Here is a 15,626-nt window from a genome sequence, read left to right as displayed (position 1 = left end):
TTTAAAGGTAACAATACAATCATTTTGAATTATATGATAATATATACATCTATTATAACTGGATAATTCCAATCGATTAAATGATTTCTACCTGCGAGTTACATATTAATAAAATTAAATATAATATACGGTTTAATATTATTTATAGTTGTTGTTGTTAATTAATTTTTTAAAATTTATTTGTTTAATGTTTTAATTTCTATCATTATAATTATTTAAAACATCAAACATTGTTTTTTGATTTTAAAGGTAACAATATAATCATTAATATAGAGTTAGTTTTAACCACTGTTGTTGTAGGTTAGTTAAGTTACTTATTTGAAACTTTTAACCATTATAAAATATCTTTAGGAAGTATTTTAGGTTAACTGAAATTACAATTTAGTTTTTTCATTTATCACTACAATTTATCACTTTTACCTATTTACAAAATATTCTTTGGTTTTTTAAGTGGAACAGAAATTTATATTTAAGTTGACATTATAACGTTATATTTAAGTTAACAATTTAAGTATTTTGTCCAAACTGTTCAAAAGTTGTAGCTTTCAACCGATAATGGTATACATATAACAATATATTAATCTAATAAATTAAGTATAATATGTTAAAAGTTAAAGACATAACTTTATATGTAGAAGTAAATATATTATTTTAAGATTAAAATTTAGTTTATTTATGATTACATTTTAGAATTGATATTTATTTAAACTTATTAATCAACTTAAAATCATTATTAGAAAGACATTACAATTTATCACTTTTAACTATTTACAAAATATTCTTTGAGTTGTTTAAGTTAAACAAAATTTTATATTTAAATTGACCATGTAATGCTATATTTAAATTAATAATTTAAGTATTTCATACAAATTGTTACAAAATTGTATCTTTAAAATGATAATGGTTTACAAACAACAATATATTAAAACTAATAAATTAAGTATAATATGTTAAAAGTTAAAAATCATAACTTTATAAGTATTAGTAAAGATATTATTTTAATATTGAAATTTAGTTTATATATGATTACACTTTAGGTTTGATATTTGTTTAACCTAATTAACCAAATTATAATTATTATTAGAAAAAAATTGAAAAGTCATGAGAGTTTCAAATGAATGTGGTGAAAGAAAAAATGCTTCCTTTATAAGTATATATATATAAATATATATATATATATATATATATATATATATATATATATATAGTGGCGAATCCATGATTCAAATCCACGTGTGTCCGACTAAAATGAAATAATAAATCAAACAGGTCTAAAACTTGGTTATCGGATCGGTTTGTCAATAATAATGTCTTGGCTAATTATTCATTAACTTTAATACCAAAGATCAAAATAATTTTAAAAAAAATCACCAAAAATGTCTTAATATTGTTCACGACGAGTTGACATTTTTCTAAAAAAATCTATGATTATGTCGTTGCTAATACTATCTAACACATCTTTCTCAATATATGATACTAGGAACTCATTTATAAATTGATCACTCATCTTATTACGCAAATTGTTCTTTATCAACTTCATTCCGGAAAATGCACGTTCCACAGTGGATGTTGCAACTGGCAATGTTAATGCTAATTTTAGTAGAAGATATACCATTGGATATATTGTATGCTTGTTTGTTTCAACCATCATCTTTGCCAAGTTTCCAATTCCCTTCAAGTTTTTAAACCTTTCATCACCTCGCACATCCACAATATAATTTTGAAGACTTGCTCTAAGTGCTCCAAGGTCATGTTCTGGGAACTCGTTAGAATAAAACGTAGCCATCTTGAGTAGCTCCTCTACATTAAAAGCTGGAAAAGAATTACTTGGACACAAAGAAGCCATGGAAACAAGTAATGACGTGTTTATTTCATTAAATCGATTGTTGAGCTCTTGGGATTGCATATCGATGACCGCAATAAATACATCAACTTTGTAGTGGTGCAAGTAGTTAATCTACGAGTTAAATACAAGAATGTGTTAATGATTAGTTAAGAAACTTGAAAAAAAAGTTGTAGTTGCTAACCTGTGAAACTTTCCGACGACTTGTTCCACTATAATATGGATCTTCCATATTCAATATTTCAATATCACATTTTTCACAAAACAAAGTAACATCTTTTAAAAATGATTCCCATCCTTCCTCCCACATATGATTAAGTCTGTCCTTAGAGGATCTCACTTGATGCATTGCATTTACAATATCCTGGTCCTTTTTTTGCAGCGTGGCGTTCAAATCATTTGTGACCCCTAAGATATCAACCATCAAGTGTAAGCAAAAAATAAAATCAAAAGTTTGTAAAAACTTTAGGAGACAACGTGCTTCTGCTCTATGATCTTGACAATTACTATTAACTTTAACGTCTTCAAGTACTTCACAAATTGAATAATACACTCTCTTGATATTTAAGAGTGAACCAAAATGAGAACCCCAACGAGTATCACAAGGTCGTTTGATACCAACTTCTTGATTCAAACCCGTACCACTTTGAATGTCACCTAAAATTAACAAAAAAAATTAGCAACAAAAAGTATAAATCAATATAAAATAAAAATAAGACAAAATAAAAGAAACCTGTAGCCAATGCTTCTACCACTTTTGTTTATTGTGTCTCTCTTAATTTGTCTCGACGTTTATAAGAAGAACCAATCATGTTTAACAAACGAGAAATCAAGTCAAAAAAGTCATTAATGTCTGGGTGATTCTTTGCAACAAACACAAGTGTTAATTGTAACTGGTGAGCAAAACAATGAATAAAATGTGCAGATTTCACTTCATTCAAAATCAAAGTCTTCAATCCATTAAATGCACCACTCATGTTACTAGCTCCATCATAACCTTGTCCTCGAATCTTATATGGACTCAATCCACATTCTGTCAGAAATGAATAAATAGTTGTCTTTAATGACAAAGCCGAAGTGTCACTGACATGTTTTATGCCAATAAATCTCTCCACAACAACCCATTGACTATTCACAAACCGTAAAACCAATGTCATTTGCTCTTTACAAGACACATCACGTGATTCGTCTACTAAAATTGCAAAGAATTCACTTATGATATCTTTCACAATAACCTTAGTCGTTTCCTTTGCCGCAACATGTACAATATCCTTTTGAATTGAACTACTTGTCATTTGTGAATTCTTTGGAGCATTCTTTAATACAACACTACCTACTTTATCATTTCGATCAGCATAGAACTAAAGAAGTTCAAGAAAGTTACCTCTATTAATCGAGTCTTCACTTTCATCATGACCTCGAAAAGGTAAGCCTTGTCGCAATAAGAATCTAACGCAATCAATAGAAGCATTCAATCTAATACGTTGGTTGGTCCTAACCAAGTCACTTTGCTTATCAAAAGCAGTAGCTATGGATTATCTTTGGTTCATCAAATTTTGACACTTTAGGATTGCCATATTATGTGGAGCTCCATTATTGTGATGTTCTAGACTCAATCTTTTATTCCAAGTATTAAATCCATTTTTTACAAAATGATCTGAACCGCCTTGGTTTTTTATCTCAGGTTTAAATAAATAACAACATAAACAAAATGCGGCTTCCAATTTTGTACTATACTCTAGCCAATATTTGTAATCATTAAACCAAGAAGGATTAAATCTACGAAGTCTACCTCCAATATCTCTTTGTTGGAAAGAATGATCTCGAGGTTGACATGGTCCTTTTTGCAAGTAGGCTCTTCTAATTTCATCTCGTTGATTGACATGGTAAACTTCCATACTCGGTCTTTCTCTTGGATCCGCGGGAAGTGTATTTAAGTCAACTCTCATATACTTCGAGGGATGTGTTTCTTCTTTACTGTTTCCATGTGTTTCTTCGTTATCATTAGATAAAGAGCTTGTATTATCTTTTTTTTTTTTTTTATAAAACCTTAACATTATACTTGAAACAAAAAATAATTATTGCAAACCCATAATCATCAATCAATGTACTAATAAAAAAAACTATAAATAAATAACACCAAATACGATATAAACTCTATGAATTAACAAAAAAACAATACGATATAAACTGTATGAATTAACAAAGAAACATATTTATTGTTTAATAATACATATGAACAATATAAGAAAGCAACGACTTATATATATATATATATATATATATATATATATATATATATATATATTTATGGACAAATTTAACATATTTTAACTTTAAAGTATGTAACTTATTCCCTATGCCATGTGCTGTCAAATTCAAAGAAATGGTACATAGTTATACTTCATAGACTTTGACTGTTTCACATATCATATCCACATTTAAATATTTAATTGCTTTTTAATTTTATAGTATTAAAGTAAGATAGAGAACTAAAGAATCCTTACCTCATACATCACGTCTCAATCTCTCTCACAGTTTTAAGAACACAAATGCAGTGGAGAGTTTTAGGAAGAAATTGGCCACCGGAAAAAATAAAAACGAACAAAAATCGCCAACAAATAGAAAGGGAGGCTACCACAACAGCGACTATGGAATGACGGCACCAGGTTATCACAACAATGATGGCGGATTTGCAGTGGCGCCGTGGCGGAGAAAGGGTTTAGAGGATGCACGGTTGAGGATGTGCCGAGAGTCTAAACCCAGAAAAGTTTATTTAGGGTTATTTCTTTATTCTATTATTCACAATTTTTTAAAATTTTTTACATATTAGATGTGATTTTTTATTATATATGTTAAGTGTTAAGAAAAGATTATTTCGTAACTGTTTCATTATATGCTCCCCTTATACATCTGTGGCATTATTTATGTAAATTAATATTGTTACAAATTTCTAATTTTGTTTCATTGGACCATAGGTGTCCATTCTAGTTTATAAAGAGTGTCCATCTCAAAATATAATATACTATGTATTTTTTTTTTCAAAATTAAGGGTGTCTGGAGACCCTTGATTAAAAGGTAGCTTCGCCAATATATATATATATATATATATATATATATATATATATATATATATATATATATATATATATATATATAAAAGACCGTGTCATATCGATGTGGATGCCCACTATGACACAGACATCTCCCATCTCAATCGGGACCAAATCAATCGGAAACTCAACGCTAAAAATCTTGAGCACAAAACCTTGAATCACATCAGTGGTGTACACCACTCGCTCGTCAGCTATAGAAACTCGTAGAGGTCGACTCAACGCCTCTCGCTGGGTACTGATGTGCTGACTAAAAGCTAAAGACACAAATGACCGACTCGCACCCGAGTCAAATAACACCAAAGCAGGTACAAAACTCACAAGAAAAGTACGTACGCATATCGCAATATAAGCACAACATCTCATAACTCAGCATAAATAAAAGAAAGAATACATACCAGCCACAAGATCGGGCGCTGTGCGGACCTCCTCTGCTGTCAACTAGAAGGCTCTCCCGCGAGCCTTCGGCGCCTCGGCCTTCACTGGCCGGGCCTTAGTAACTCGGGCAATAGGTGCAGATCCCTGCGCCGATCCCTGCCGCAACTGTGGGCACTCGGCCTTCCGATGGTCGGTCTGGTTGCAATGGAAGCAAACCATGAATCCCTGGGGACAATCCCTCGCATAGTGTCCTTCCTTCCCACACTTGTAACACAACCTAGCTCTGAGCACTCCCTCATGGCTCTTGCCGCACTTCCCACAAGTACGGTCCTTCGGACCCCCAGATCTCGAATCAGCGGGCTTTGTCCGCTTGGCTGCCGGCTGCGCCTGTGTCGGTCGCCTGTCCCTCCTCTGAGACTTGGCCTCCTCCCTGACCTGAGTCTCCAACCCAATCTCCCTCTTACGGGCATTTGCCTAGAGCTCGACAAATGTCCGGTATGACGAGTTCGCCATGAACTCACGGATATCCCTCCTCAAAATGCTCAAGTATCGACTCATACGTGCCTGCTCAGTCGACACGTGCTCAGGGCAAAACAACGCCCTCTCATGAAACATCCTTGTAATCACCGTAACAGACTCAGTTCCCTGCTTGAGGGACAAGAACTTCTGGGCTAGACGTTCCCTCTCCACAGGGGGAACATACTCATCTCGAAACATCGTGGTGAACCTCTCCCAGGTCACCGCGGTAAGCTCTGCTGTAGAGAAATCTGTTGTCACAAACTTCCACCAGTCCTTCGCCCCCAAGCGAAGCCGGTTTAGTGCAAACCGAACTCTCAAATGCTCCAGACACGAGCAAGTATAGAAACATCCCTCAATATCCGAAATCCATCTCATCGCAGCGATTGGATCCTGCGTCCTATCGAACTCTGGTGGCTTTGTGTTGCTGAACTCTCGGTACAGCAACGAGTCACCCCCTGCGGCCTTGTAGCAGCGACAGCTGTGGTGGCCGCAACAACAACGTAAATCTCGTCAAAGGTCTCGATCAGAGTGGTCTTCATAGACCCAAACATCTCCAGTGTCTCGGCTTGGATGGTAGCGGCCACCTCCTCATGAACCAATCGGCGGATCTCCTCATCATTAGTACCACTGCTCTCAGGTGTGTGGCGTGTCCTAACCATGCTGTCACTCTTAAATACAACACAAAAATATCAGAGATTTGCTTGAGCATACTCACACTCGATAACTCAACCCAACTTGCTTCCTAGTACCCTAAGGATTCTTACTTGGACTGTACACTGATATGGTGTCTTCGGTAGTACGGGCCATTATACTACCGTCTACGCCGCATCAGTATTCATTCTAAGTCCTCCTCCTTGGATCCCATGTCACAAGTACTCTACATCTCGCTAACATAGGCTACCCTTCGGTAGATCTCTCATGAGCTCCTCACTACTACCTACTCACTCTCAAGCAAAAGAATCTTCCTAGGCTAAGGCATCACAAATCAGGCCACTATAGTCCTAATATGAATACCTAGCCTACTCTAGCATGCATATCATATCATAATCATAAGTCATAACACATAACGCAAGGGTATTTTTGGAAATCACCGTTCGGGCGCTGGCTGACCGTACACACTGCTTTCTCATGTTTTTCTCTTTTACTTCTTTAGAAAAACTGTTTATTTTATTTAAACTTTCTCAAATCCTCAGTTTGAGTGCAGACACACCCGAAGGTGCATCCGAATCCCTCAAACCAAGGCTCTGATACTAACTTGTAACATCGTAAAATTTAAAACAATTTTTCACTTTTTAATAATGCGATTTTATTCATAAAAGATTCCAATTCTCAATGTTCACATAACAATTCCATAAAATCACATCCCAAGATCAAACATATGAAACTCCAATAGTGTGTACTGGTCATGTCGGCGACTTCCCACGATCCTCACTGGTACCTGAAACACATCACACAAACACTGTAATCACAAGGCTTAGTGAGTTCCCCAAAATACCACATACAACACGTATGCCTCTCGAGGCTATAGTACGACCCTCCGGTCGATGTGTCTCAGCGGGACCCTCCAGTCCCGTAGCTCGTTGGACCCTCTGGTCCGGTCGTAGCTCGTTGGGCCCTTCGGCCCGGTCTGTATCATTGGACCCTTCGGTCCGGTCTATGTCGTTGGACCCTCCGGTCCGGTCTATACAATCACTTAGCATACATATATCACATTGCACATAATCACATACATACACATAGCATACAAGACCCTCCGGTCTACACAATTATACCACCCTAGGTAACGTATAGTGAAAAGACTCACCTCGGGTATCTCGGATAATCTCGCTCTCGAACACACTGATCTAGCCCCCTCCTAAACACATAACAACATTCTCAAATAAATAATGGCTCTCAAAGGCTAGCTTAGATCCACTCTACAATTCCACATAAGGGTAAAAGACAATTTTACCCCTCCCTGACCCTAAAAGTCCAAGGTTTGTCCAAAATCTTAAAAGTCAACGGAAGTCAACAGAAGGCAGTACGCGGCGCGTACCCTCTCTGTACGCGGGGCGTATGCCGGCGAGTCACAAACGGGGTCTCAGCCCCTTACGCTACGCGTACTGAGAGTTACACCCAACGTAAGTCTCAGTTTTGCCTTTCCTTGGTTTTTGGTCTTAAACGGTTAAGACAATCATTCATCTCCCAGATCTGACTCTTTCTAGACCTCTAATCCCATAAAGTCGGAACCTTTAAGCCTTTGCATGGCTATAAAGGTCCCTACACCCTCTAACACTTTTCCTTCCCCCTCAAAAGGTCTAGATCACATGCATGGCTTAGTATCGACGTCAAAGATTGCATTTTTATGAACATACAACTCATTTTGTCCTGAAATATGATAGATCTAGGCCAATGGAGACCATTTGCTCATAAAGTCTCCATCTTGGGACCAAAAACCCAATAAATTGGTCCAAGAAGCACACCACACAAAAGACAAGTCAAGATTTGAGCTTTTTACTTTAGGAAGAAGCTCCAACCTCTGAAAAGCTCGGATATACTGTTGTCCACAACTCCTAGCCTCCAAAATGGATACTTGTTCTCTTCCACCACCTTGAAATGACACTTTGAAGCTTAGAACACCAACACACAAGCTAGAAACGAAGGAGGACTCTCTATTAGGGTTTCACTCACTAAAATGGGGGCTGAGGTCAAGACCATAACGTTCCTTTTATAGTCCACAAGCCCCAAATTAGGGTTTACACCTAGGCTCTCTACGCCCCGCGTAACCCTGGGTACGCCCAGCGTACCCAGGCGATTCCGCGTCCAAAATAAGCGCGCGAGTACGTGCAGTGTACTCTTCAGTATGCCCAACGTATTTACAAGCCTAACAATTTAATTAAGGGCTTAACTTGACAACTTGGAAAAAGGAGAAGGGTTTAAGAGACACACACCTGAATTCGGTATGTTACAATTCTCCCCCACTAGATCCAAACTTCACCCTCGAAGTCTCATGCCACAAAAAACTCCGGATGCTGCCTTCGCATCTCTGACTCCGGCTCCCAAGTCAGCTCATACCCTCTCCGATGTTGCCACTGGACCCGAACCAGAGGCACCTCCTCGTTCCTTAGAATCTTGAACTTCCGATCCAAGATCGCGATCGGTATCTCAACGTAATTCAAGGTCGCATCCACCTGAATATCCTCCAACGGTACCACTGCCGACTTGTCGGCAATACACTTCCTCAACTGAGACACGTGGAAGGTATCATGAATTTGGCTCAACTCTGCAGGTCGCTCCAAACGATATGCCACCTTGCCCACTCTCGCGGACACTCTGAATGGACCGATGTACCGGGGCCCCAACTTGCCCCTCTTCCTGAACCGGATCACTCCTTTCCAAGGGAGACACCTTCAGGAGTACAAAATCTCCGACCTGAAACTCGAGCTCGGATCGTCGCCTATCTGCGTAACTCTTCTGGCGACTCTGGGCTGTCAACAATCTCTGTCTGACCTGATGTATCTGCTCTGTCGTTTGAAGCACTAACTCAGTGCTACCCAACACTCGTTGCCCGACCTCTCCCCAGCAGATGGGAGTCCGACACCTCCGCCCATACAATAACTCGAAGGGAGGCATACCGATACTCAAATGGTGGCTGTTGTTATAAGAAAAATCGGCCAACGGCAAGTGCGTGTCCCAGCTTCCTCCGAAGTCCAACACACATGCATGGAGAATATCCTCGAGCGTCTGAATCGTCTGCTCACTCTGCCCGTCTGACTGCGGATGGTAGGCGGTACTGAAATGCAGCCTCGTGCCTAACTCCTCATGGAACTTTTTCTAGAACCTGGAAGTGAAATGTACATCCCGATCCGACACAATCGAGATCGGCACTCCATGCCGAGATACCACCTCCCTCACATACAACTCGGCCAACCTCTCTACATAAGAGCCCTCACTGATAGCAAGAAAGTGAGCGCTCTTCGTCATCCGGTCGATGATAACCCAAATTGCATCGACACCCCTCGCGGTCCTCGGCAATTTGGTGATGAAATCCATGGAAATCTGTTCCCACTTCCATTGGGGAACCTCCAGTGGCTGCAACTTGCCATGCGGATGCTGGTGCTCAGCCTTAACCTTGCGACAGGTCAAGCACCTCATGACAAACCATGCTACATTCCTCTTCATACAGGGCCACCAATAATCTTTCTTCAGGTCCAAATACATCTTAGTGGCCCCGAGATGGATCGAGAATCTCGATCGATGTGCCTCCTCCATTAATGTGGTGCGCGCCCCACCGACATACGACACCCAAATCCGACCCTGAAAGGTCATAAGCCCGCGACTATCGGTAACGAACTCCGGTACCTGCCCAATCACCCGCTCCCTCTTACGGTTCTCCAGCCTCACAGCCTCTTCCTGGGCTTCCCGAATGGTGTCCAACACCAGAGTCATCACTGTCAACTACATACAGATGTCTTGAATCGGGGCACTCTCCGCCCTATGGCTCAGGGCATCAGCTACAACATTAGCCTTGCCCGGGTGGTACAGGATCTCACAATCGTAATCCTTTACCACATCCAACCATCTCCTCTGGCCCATATTCAGATTGGGCTGATCCATCAAATACTTCAAGCTCTTGTGGTCCGTGTATATAGTATACCGGACCCCATACAAATAGTGACGCCAAATCTTGAGGGCGAACACTACTGCTCCTAACTCCAGATCATGGGTGGGATACCTCGTCTCATGAGGCTTTAGCTGCCTCGATGCATATGCTATCACATGCCCCCTTTGCATAAGTACTGCACCCAACCCTGATATTGATGCGTCACAATATACCACAAAGTCCTCCATCCCCTCCGGGAGGGCTAATACCGGGGCTTCGCATAATCTCTGGCGAAGTGTCTCAAATGAGGTCTGCTACTCTGGACCCCAAGAAAAAGCGACACCCTTCTGGGTCAACCTGGTGAGTGGCACGACAATCTTGGAGAAATCTCTGATGAATCTCCGATAATAGCCCGCCAACCCAAGGAAACTCCTGATCTCGGTGGGCGATCTCAACACCTCCCACCTCATAACTGCCTCAATCTTGGCCGGATCGACCAAAATCCCGCTCTAATTGACGAGATGCCCCAAAAACTGGACCTCCCGTAACTAGAAATCGCACTTGGAGAATTTGGCATAAAGCCTCTCCGACCTTAGAACTCTGAGGATCTCCCTTAAATGCTCCTCATGCTGCTCTCTGGATCTCGAATATACCAAAATATCATCAATGAACACGATCACTGAACGATCCAACATCGGCCTGCACACCCTGTTTCATGAGATCCATGAACGCCGTTGGTGCATTGGTGAGACCGAAAGGCATCACCACGAACTCGTAAAGCCCATAACGAGTTCTGAACGCCGTCTTCTGGATATCCTCATCCCACACTCTCATCTGGTGATATCCCGACCTCAGATCAATCTTGGAGAACCAAGATGATCCCTGCAACTGATCGAACAAATCGTCGATCCTCGGTATGGGGTAACGGTTCTTGACCGTCAACTTGTTCAACTCCCGGTAATCAATGCACATCTGGTGTGAACCATCCTTTTCTTGACAAAAAGGATCGGCGCTCCCCACGGTGAGCTACTCGGTCTAATAAACCCCTTCCCAAGCAACTCCTGAAGCTGCGAGGATAACTCCTGCATCTCTGGCGGCGTAAGACGATAAGGCCCATTGAGGATAGGCGCTGCCCCCGGAATCAAATCGATGCGGAACTCAACTTGCCTCTTGGGCGGCACACCTAGAAACTCCTTGGGAAAAACATCCGAGAATTCGCGCACTATCGGAACATCATCAATCGAACTTGGCCTCTTGCCGGCCACTCGCACATCCATCACATAGGCAACAAACCCATTGCAGCCCTGCTGTAAACTCTGTCTCGCCCTGGTAGCCGAACAGAATGCTGGCCCAGAACGGGTACCCTCGCCATAAATCGTAAGAACTCCCCCACTAGGGTCTCGTATGGTCACCAGTTGTCGCTAGCGGTCGATAACCGCTCCAAACTTGCTCAACCAGTCCATGCCCACTATGACACAAACATCTCCCATCGCAATCGGGACCAAATCAATCAGAAACTCAACATCGAAAATCTCGAGCACACGACCTCGAATCACATCAGTGGCGTACACCACTCGCTCGTCGGCTATAGAAACTCGTAGAGGTCGACTCAACGCCTCTCGCTGGGTACTGATGTGCCGACTAAAAGCTAAAGACACAAATGACCGACTCGCACCCGAGTCAAATAACACCAAAGCAGGTACAAAACTCATAAGAAAAGTACCTACGAATATCGCAATATAAGCACAACATCTCATAACCCAGCATAAATAAAAGAAAGAATACATACCAGCCACAACATCGGGCGCTGTGTAGACCTCTTCCGCTGTCAACTGGAAGGCTCTTCCGGGAGCCTTCGATGCCTCGGCCTTCACTGGCCGGGCCTCAACAACTCGGGCAGCAGGTGCAGATCCCTACGTCGATCCCTTCCGGAACTGTAGGTACTCGGCCTTCCGATGGCCGGTCTGGTTGCAATGGAAGCAAACCATGAATCCCTGGGGACAATCCCTCGCATAGTGTCCCTCCTTCCCATACTTGTAACACAACCTAGCTCTGAGCACTCCCTCATGGCTCTTGCCGCACTTCCCACAAGTACGGTCCTTCGGACCCCCAGATCTCGAATCAGCGGGCTTTGTCCGCTTGGCTGCCGGCTGCGCCTGTGTCGGTCGCCTGTCCCTCCTCTGAGACTCGGCCTCCTCCCTGACCTGAGTCTCCAGCTCAATCTCCCTCTTACGGGCATTTGCCTAGAGCTCGACAAATGTCCGGTATGACGAGTTCGCCACGAACTCACGGATATCCCTCCTCAAAATGCTCAAGTATCGACTCATACTTCTTTAGAAAAACTGTTTATTTTATTTAAACTTTCTCAAATCCTCAGTTTGAGTGCAGACACACCCGAAGGTGCATCCGAATCCCTCAAACCAAGGCTCTGATACTAACTTGTAACATCGTAAAATTTAAAACAATTTTTCACTTTTTAATAATGCGATTTTATTCATAAAAGATTCCAATTCTCAATGTTCACATAACAATTCCATAAAATCACATCCCAAGATCAAACACATGAAACTCCAATAGTGTGTACTGGTCATGTCGGCGACTTCCCACGATCCTCACTGGTACCTGAAACACATCACACAAACACTGTAATCACAAGGCTTAGTGAGTTCCCCAAAATACCACATACAACACGTACGCCTCTCGAGGCTATAGTACGACCCTCCGGTCGATGTGTCTCAGCGGGACCCTCCAGTCCCGTAGCTCGTTGGACCCTCTGGTCCGGTCGTAGCTCGTTGGGCCCTTCGGCCCGGTCTGTATCATTGGACCCTTCGGTCCGGTCTATGTCGTTGGACCCTCCGGTCCGGTCTATACAATCACTTAGCATACATATATCACATTGCACATAATCACATACATACACATAGCATACAAGACCCTCCGGTCTACACAATTATACCACCCTAGGTAACCTATAGTGAAAAGACTCACCTCGGGTATCTCGGATAATCTCGCTCTCGAACACACTGATCTAGCCCCCGTGTCACACCCCCAAACCAGAACGGAGGAAACGTTCGGGGGCGGAGGACGTCATATTCAGTATCATAACAGTTCATAGAAAGGAAAGTACACACCACCATACATATATAAAGGTTTTAAAAATGTTTACATAATTGTATTCATTACATGTTCAAAAGATAAATACATAAACATCTTTCAAAAGAAGTAATTAACGCCAGCGTGTTAATCCCCAAAAGTTGATTTCCAAACCTGCTTAGCGGTTCCCTGAGAATACAAGTTATTTCAAAGAGAAAGTGTCAACAATTAAGTTGGTGAGTTCATAAGTGGTTTAGAAAAAGTGTATGCCATTCCAAATTGAGTGTATGTTTTCCAAGAAAATCCCTTATTTTCTTATAAAAGTATGAAATGCATGAGAATATTTGTATTGTAAAATGTGGATAGTTGAATCAAGAAAATCCCTTATTTTCCTATTACTTGTTTGTTTTGTATACAGGAAAATCCCATATTTTCCTAAAGTAATAGTTAGTCTAATGTCCAACACTAAAAACCGAAAGCAAATGACATGCTTCAGAAGATTGAAGCATAGATTTATATAATAAAACCTATAAGAAGATTGCAGTTTGTTAGATGAAGAATAGTTTTAATAGCTACTCATTCATCAATCAGAAGTACTATAATAATTGTATATCTAATGAGTTTTATAACCATACTAAACATAATATGCCTGTAGCGACGTTCTTCAGGTGTCGTAGCGTTATGAAAAACTGTCACCCCAAAGGACGGACTGTAGCTAACAGTCAGGGTGCGGGATCATGACTTCCCGTATAGATCTATACACATTTGACACGTTCCCCGAACGGGAGACTCTCGTTATAGACAGGACTTGTAGTGATAACTTCTAGCAAAAAGGCAGTATTTGAAGATGTACATGTCTCACGGATTCTCAACTAAGTCTGTATTAAAGTAATAGTTTTGTATGCAAAGATTATCCTTTTTCACAATGTTTGACAAAGCATAAATCATAACTTCTTAAAATGTATAAAACGGTTTAGCAACGAAGGATACTTTGGAATTACTAAATACTTTGTATAAATCTAGTGCATGCAAAGTATGACAAGAGTTTTCACATAGTAGTAATGAATCACAAGTGATTCATTTGATAAAAACGAGTAAAGTGAAACTTTATGAAATACACGATAATAACCGTATGTTTACTTGTATTCCCCCCCTAAAAGAGTATAAAAAGCATTTAAAACGTATTTAATGTGTGTTTGTAGGGGTATGAACTCACTTGATAGATTGAAGAAGGTGTGACAAAAACCGAGCAGAACTTTGACTTGAAAAAGCGGATTTTCTCGGGATTCTCGGGAGCGTAAAACTTCCTTCGGGGCTTGAGTATGAGAAGCGGGGCTTCGGGATAATTATTGCACGGAAAACGAGTCAAAACGCAAGAAAAATGAGAGAAAATGAGCAAGTTTCCCCGAAACCCTCGCATCCCTTTTATAGGGGCTGAGAGGCCTCGGTACGCTGGGCGTACGAGGTTACACGGGGCGTACTCGTGCGTCATGTGTGACCGAGTCCTCGACTGCCTCGGCTTCGGATGGGACGGGGCATAGTCTCGCATAGGGGCGACGTGGACGAACCGGAGCCTAGTCCTTGAGTACGCTGGGCGTACGAGCGTACGCCGGGCGTAACTCGGATGGACCCGGTGACTCACCCTTCGGATAATACCGATTTTTGGAATAAATTTTTATATTAATTATTTATCAAACTTCAAAATTCATAACTCCTTCATACGAACTCCGTTTTCGACGTTCTTTATATCCACGCGTAGGTGAGACTATGATCTACAACATTCGTTTAGATTCCGTCGGCAAATTTTGAAATTATTTTTATTATTTATTTTTAAAAGGTCGGGGTAAGAAAAGTTCGTTAATAATTCATAACTTTTTCATATGATGTCAGATTTGGGCGTTCTTTTTATGTATGTTTGCAGTTTAATGATATATATGACTTTCATTTAGACACCTAAGGTCAAAAAGTATTTTATTGAAACTTTGCATTTTTACGTATCTCCGTATTGCCGGTTTTTGTCTTAAAACTTAGAATGGTCATAACTTCTTCGTTATAACTCGGATTTTAGTGTTCTTTATATGTTTGGAAACCTTAAGAC

General features: G+C 40.7%; 1 protein-coding gene across 1 annotated transcript; it reads right to left on the bottom strand.

Moving 5' to 3' along the window:
* Nucleotides 1-1,381: 1,381 nt before the first annotated feature.
* On the bottom strand, nt 1,382-3,138 carry LOC111879538 (uncharacterized). Its single transcript, XM_042896760.1, has 3 exons — nt 2,649-3,138; nt 2,028-2,500; nt 1,382-1,957 (listed from the first exon to the last, which is right to left on the bottom strand). The coding sequence occupies exons 1-3, from the start codon at nt 3,136-3,138 to the stop codon at nt 1,382-1,384; spliced, it is 1,539 nt and encodes a 512-aa protein (XP_042752694.1).
* Nucleotides 3,139-15,626: the final 12,488 nt, after the last annotated feature.

The sequence above is a fragment of the Lactuca sativa genome, chromosome 7 (assembly GCF_002870075.4).
Source record: "Lactuca sativa cultivar Salinas chromosome 7, Lsat_Salinas_v11, whole genome shotgun sequence".
NCBI lineage: Eukaryota > Viridiplantae > Streptophyta > Magnoliopsida > Asterales > Asteraceae > Lactuca > Lactuca sativa.
Note: the sequence above shows the minus strand (reverse complement) of the source record. Positions and strands in the feature narration are given on the sequence as shown.

Excerpts from the sequence above, each read along its gene's own strand:
- LOC111879538 (XM_042896760.1), bottom strand. The coding sequence starts at position 3,138 with ATGACAAGTAGTTCAATTCAAAAGGATATTGTACATGTTGCGGCAAAG. Across the intron at positions 2,501-2,648 it reads TCGTTTGTTAAACATGATTG|GTGACATTCAAAGTGGTACG; the intron begins GTTCTTCTTATA and ends TGTTAATTTTAG. Across the intron at positions 1,958-2,027 it reads GTCGTCGGAAAGTTTCACAG|ATTAACTACTTGCACCACTA; the intron begins GTTAGCAACTAC and ends TTTAACTCGTAG.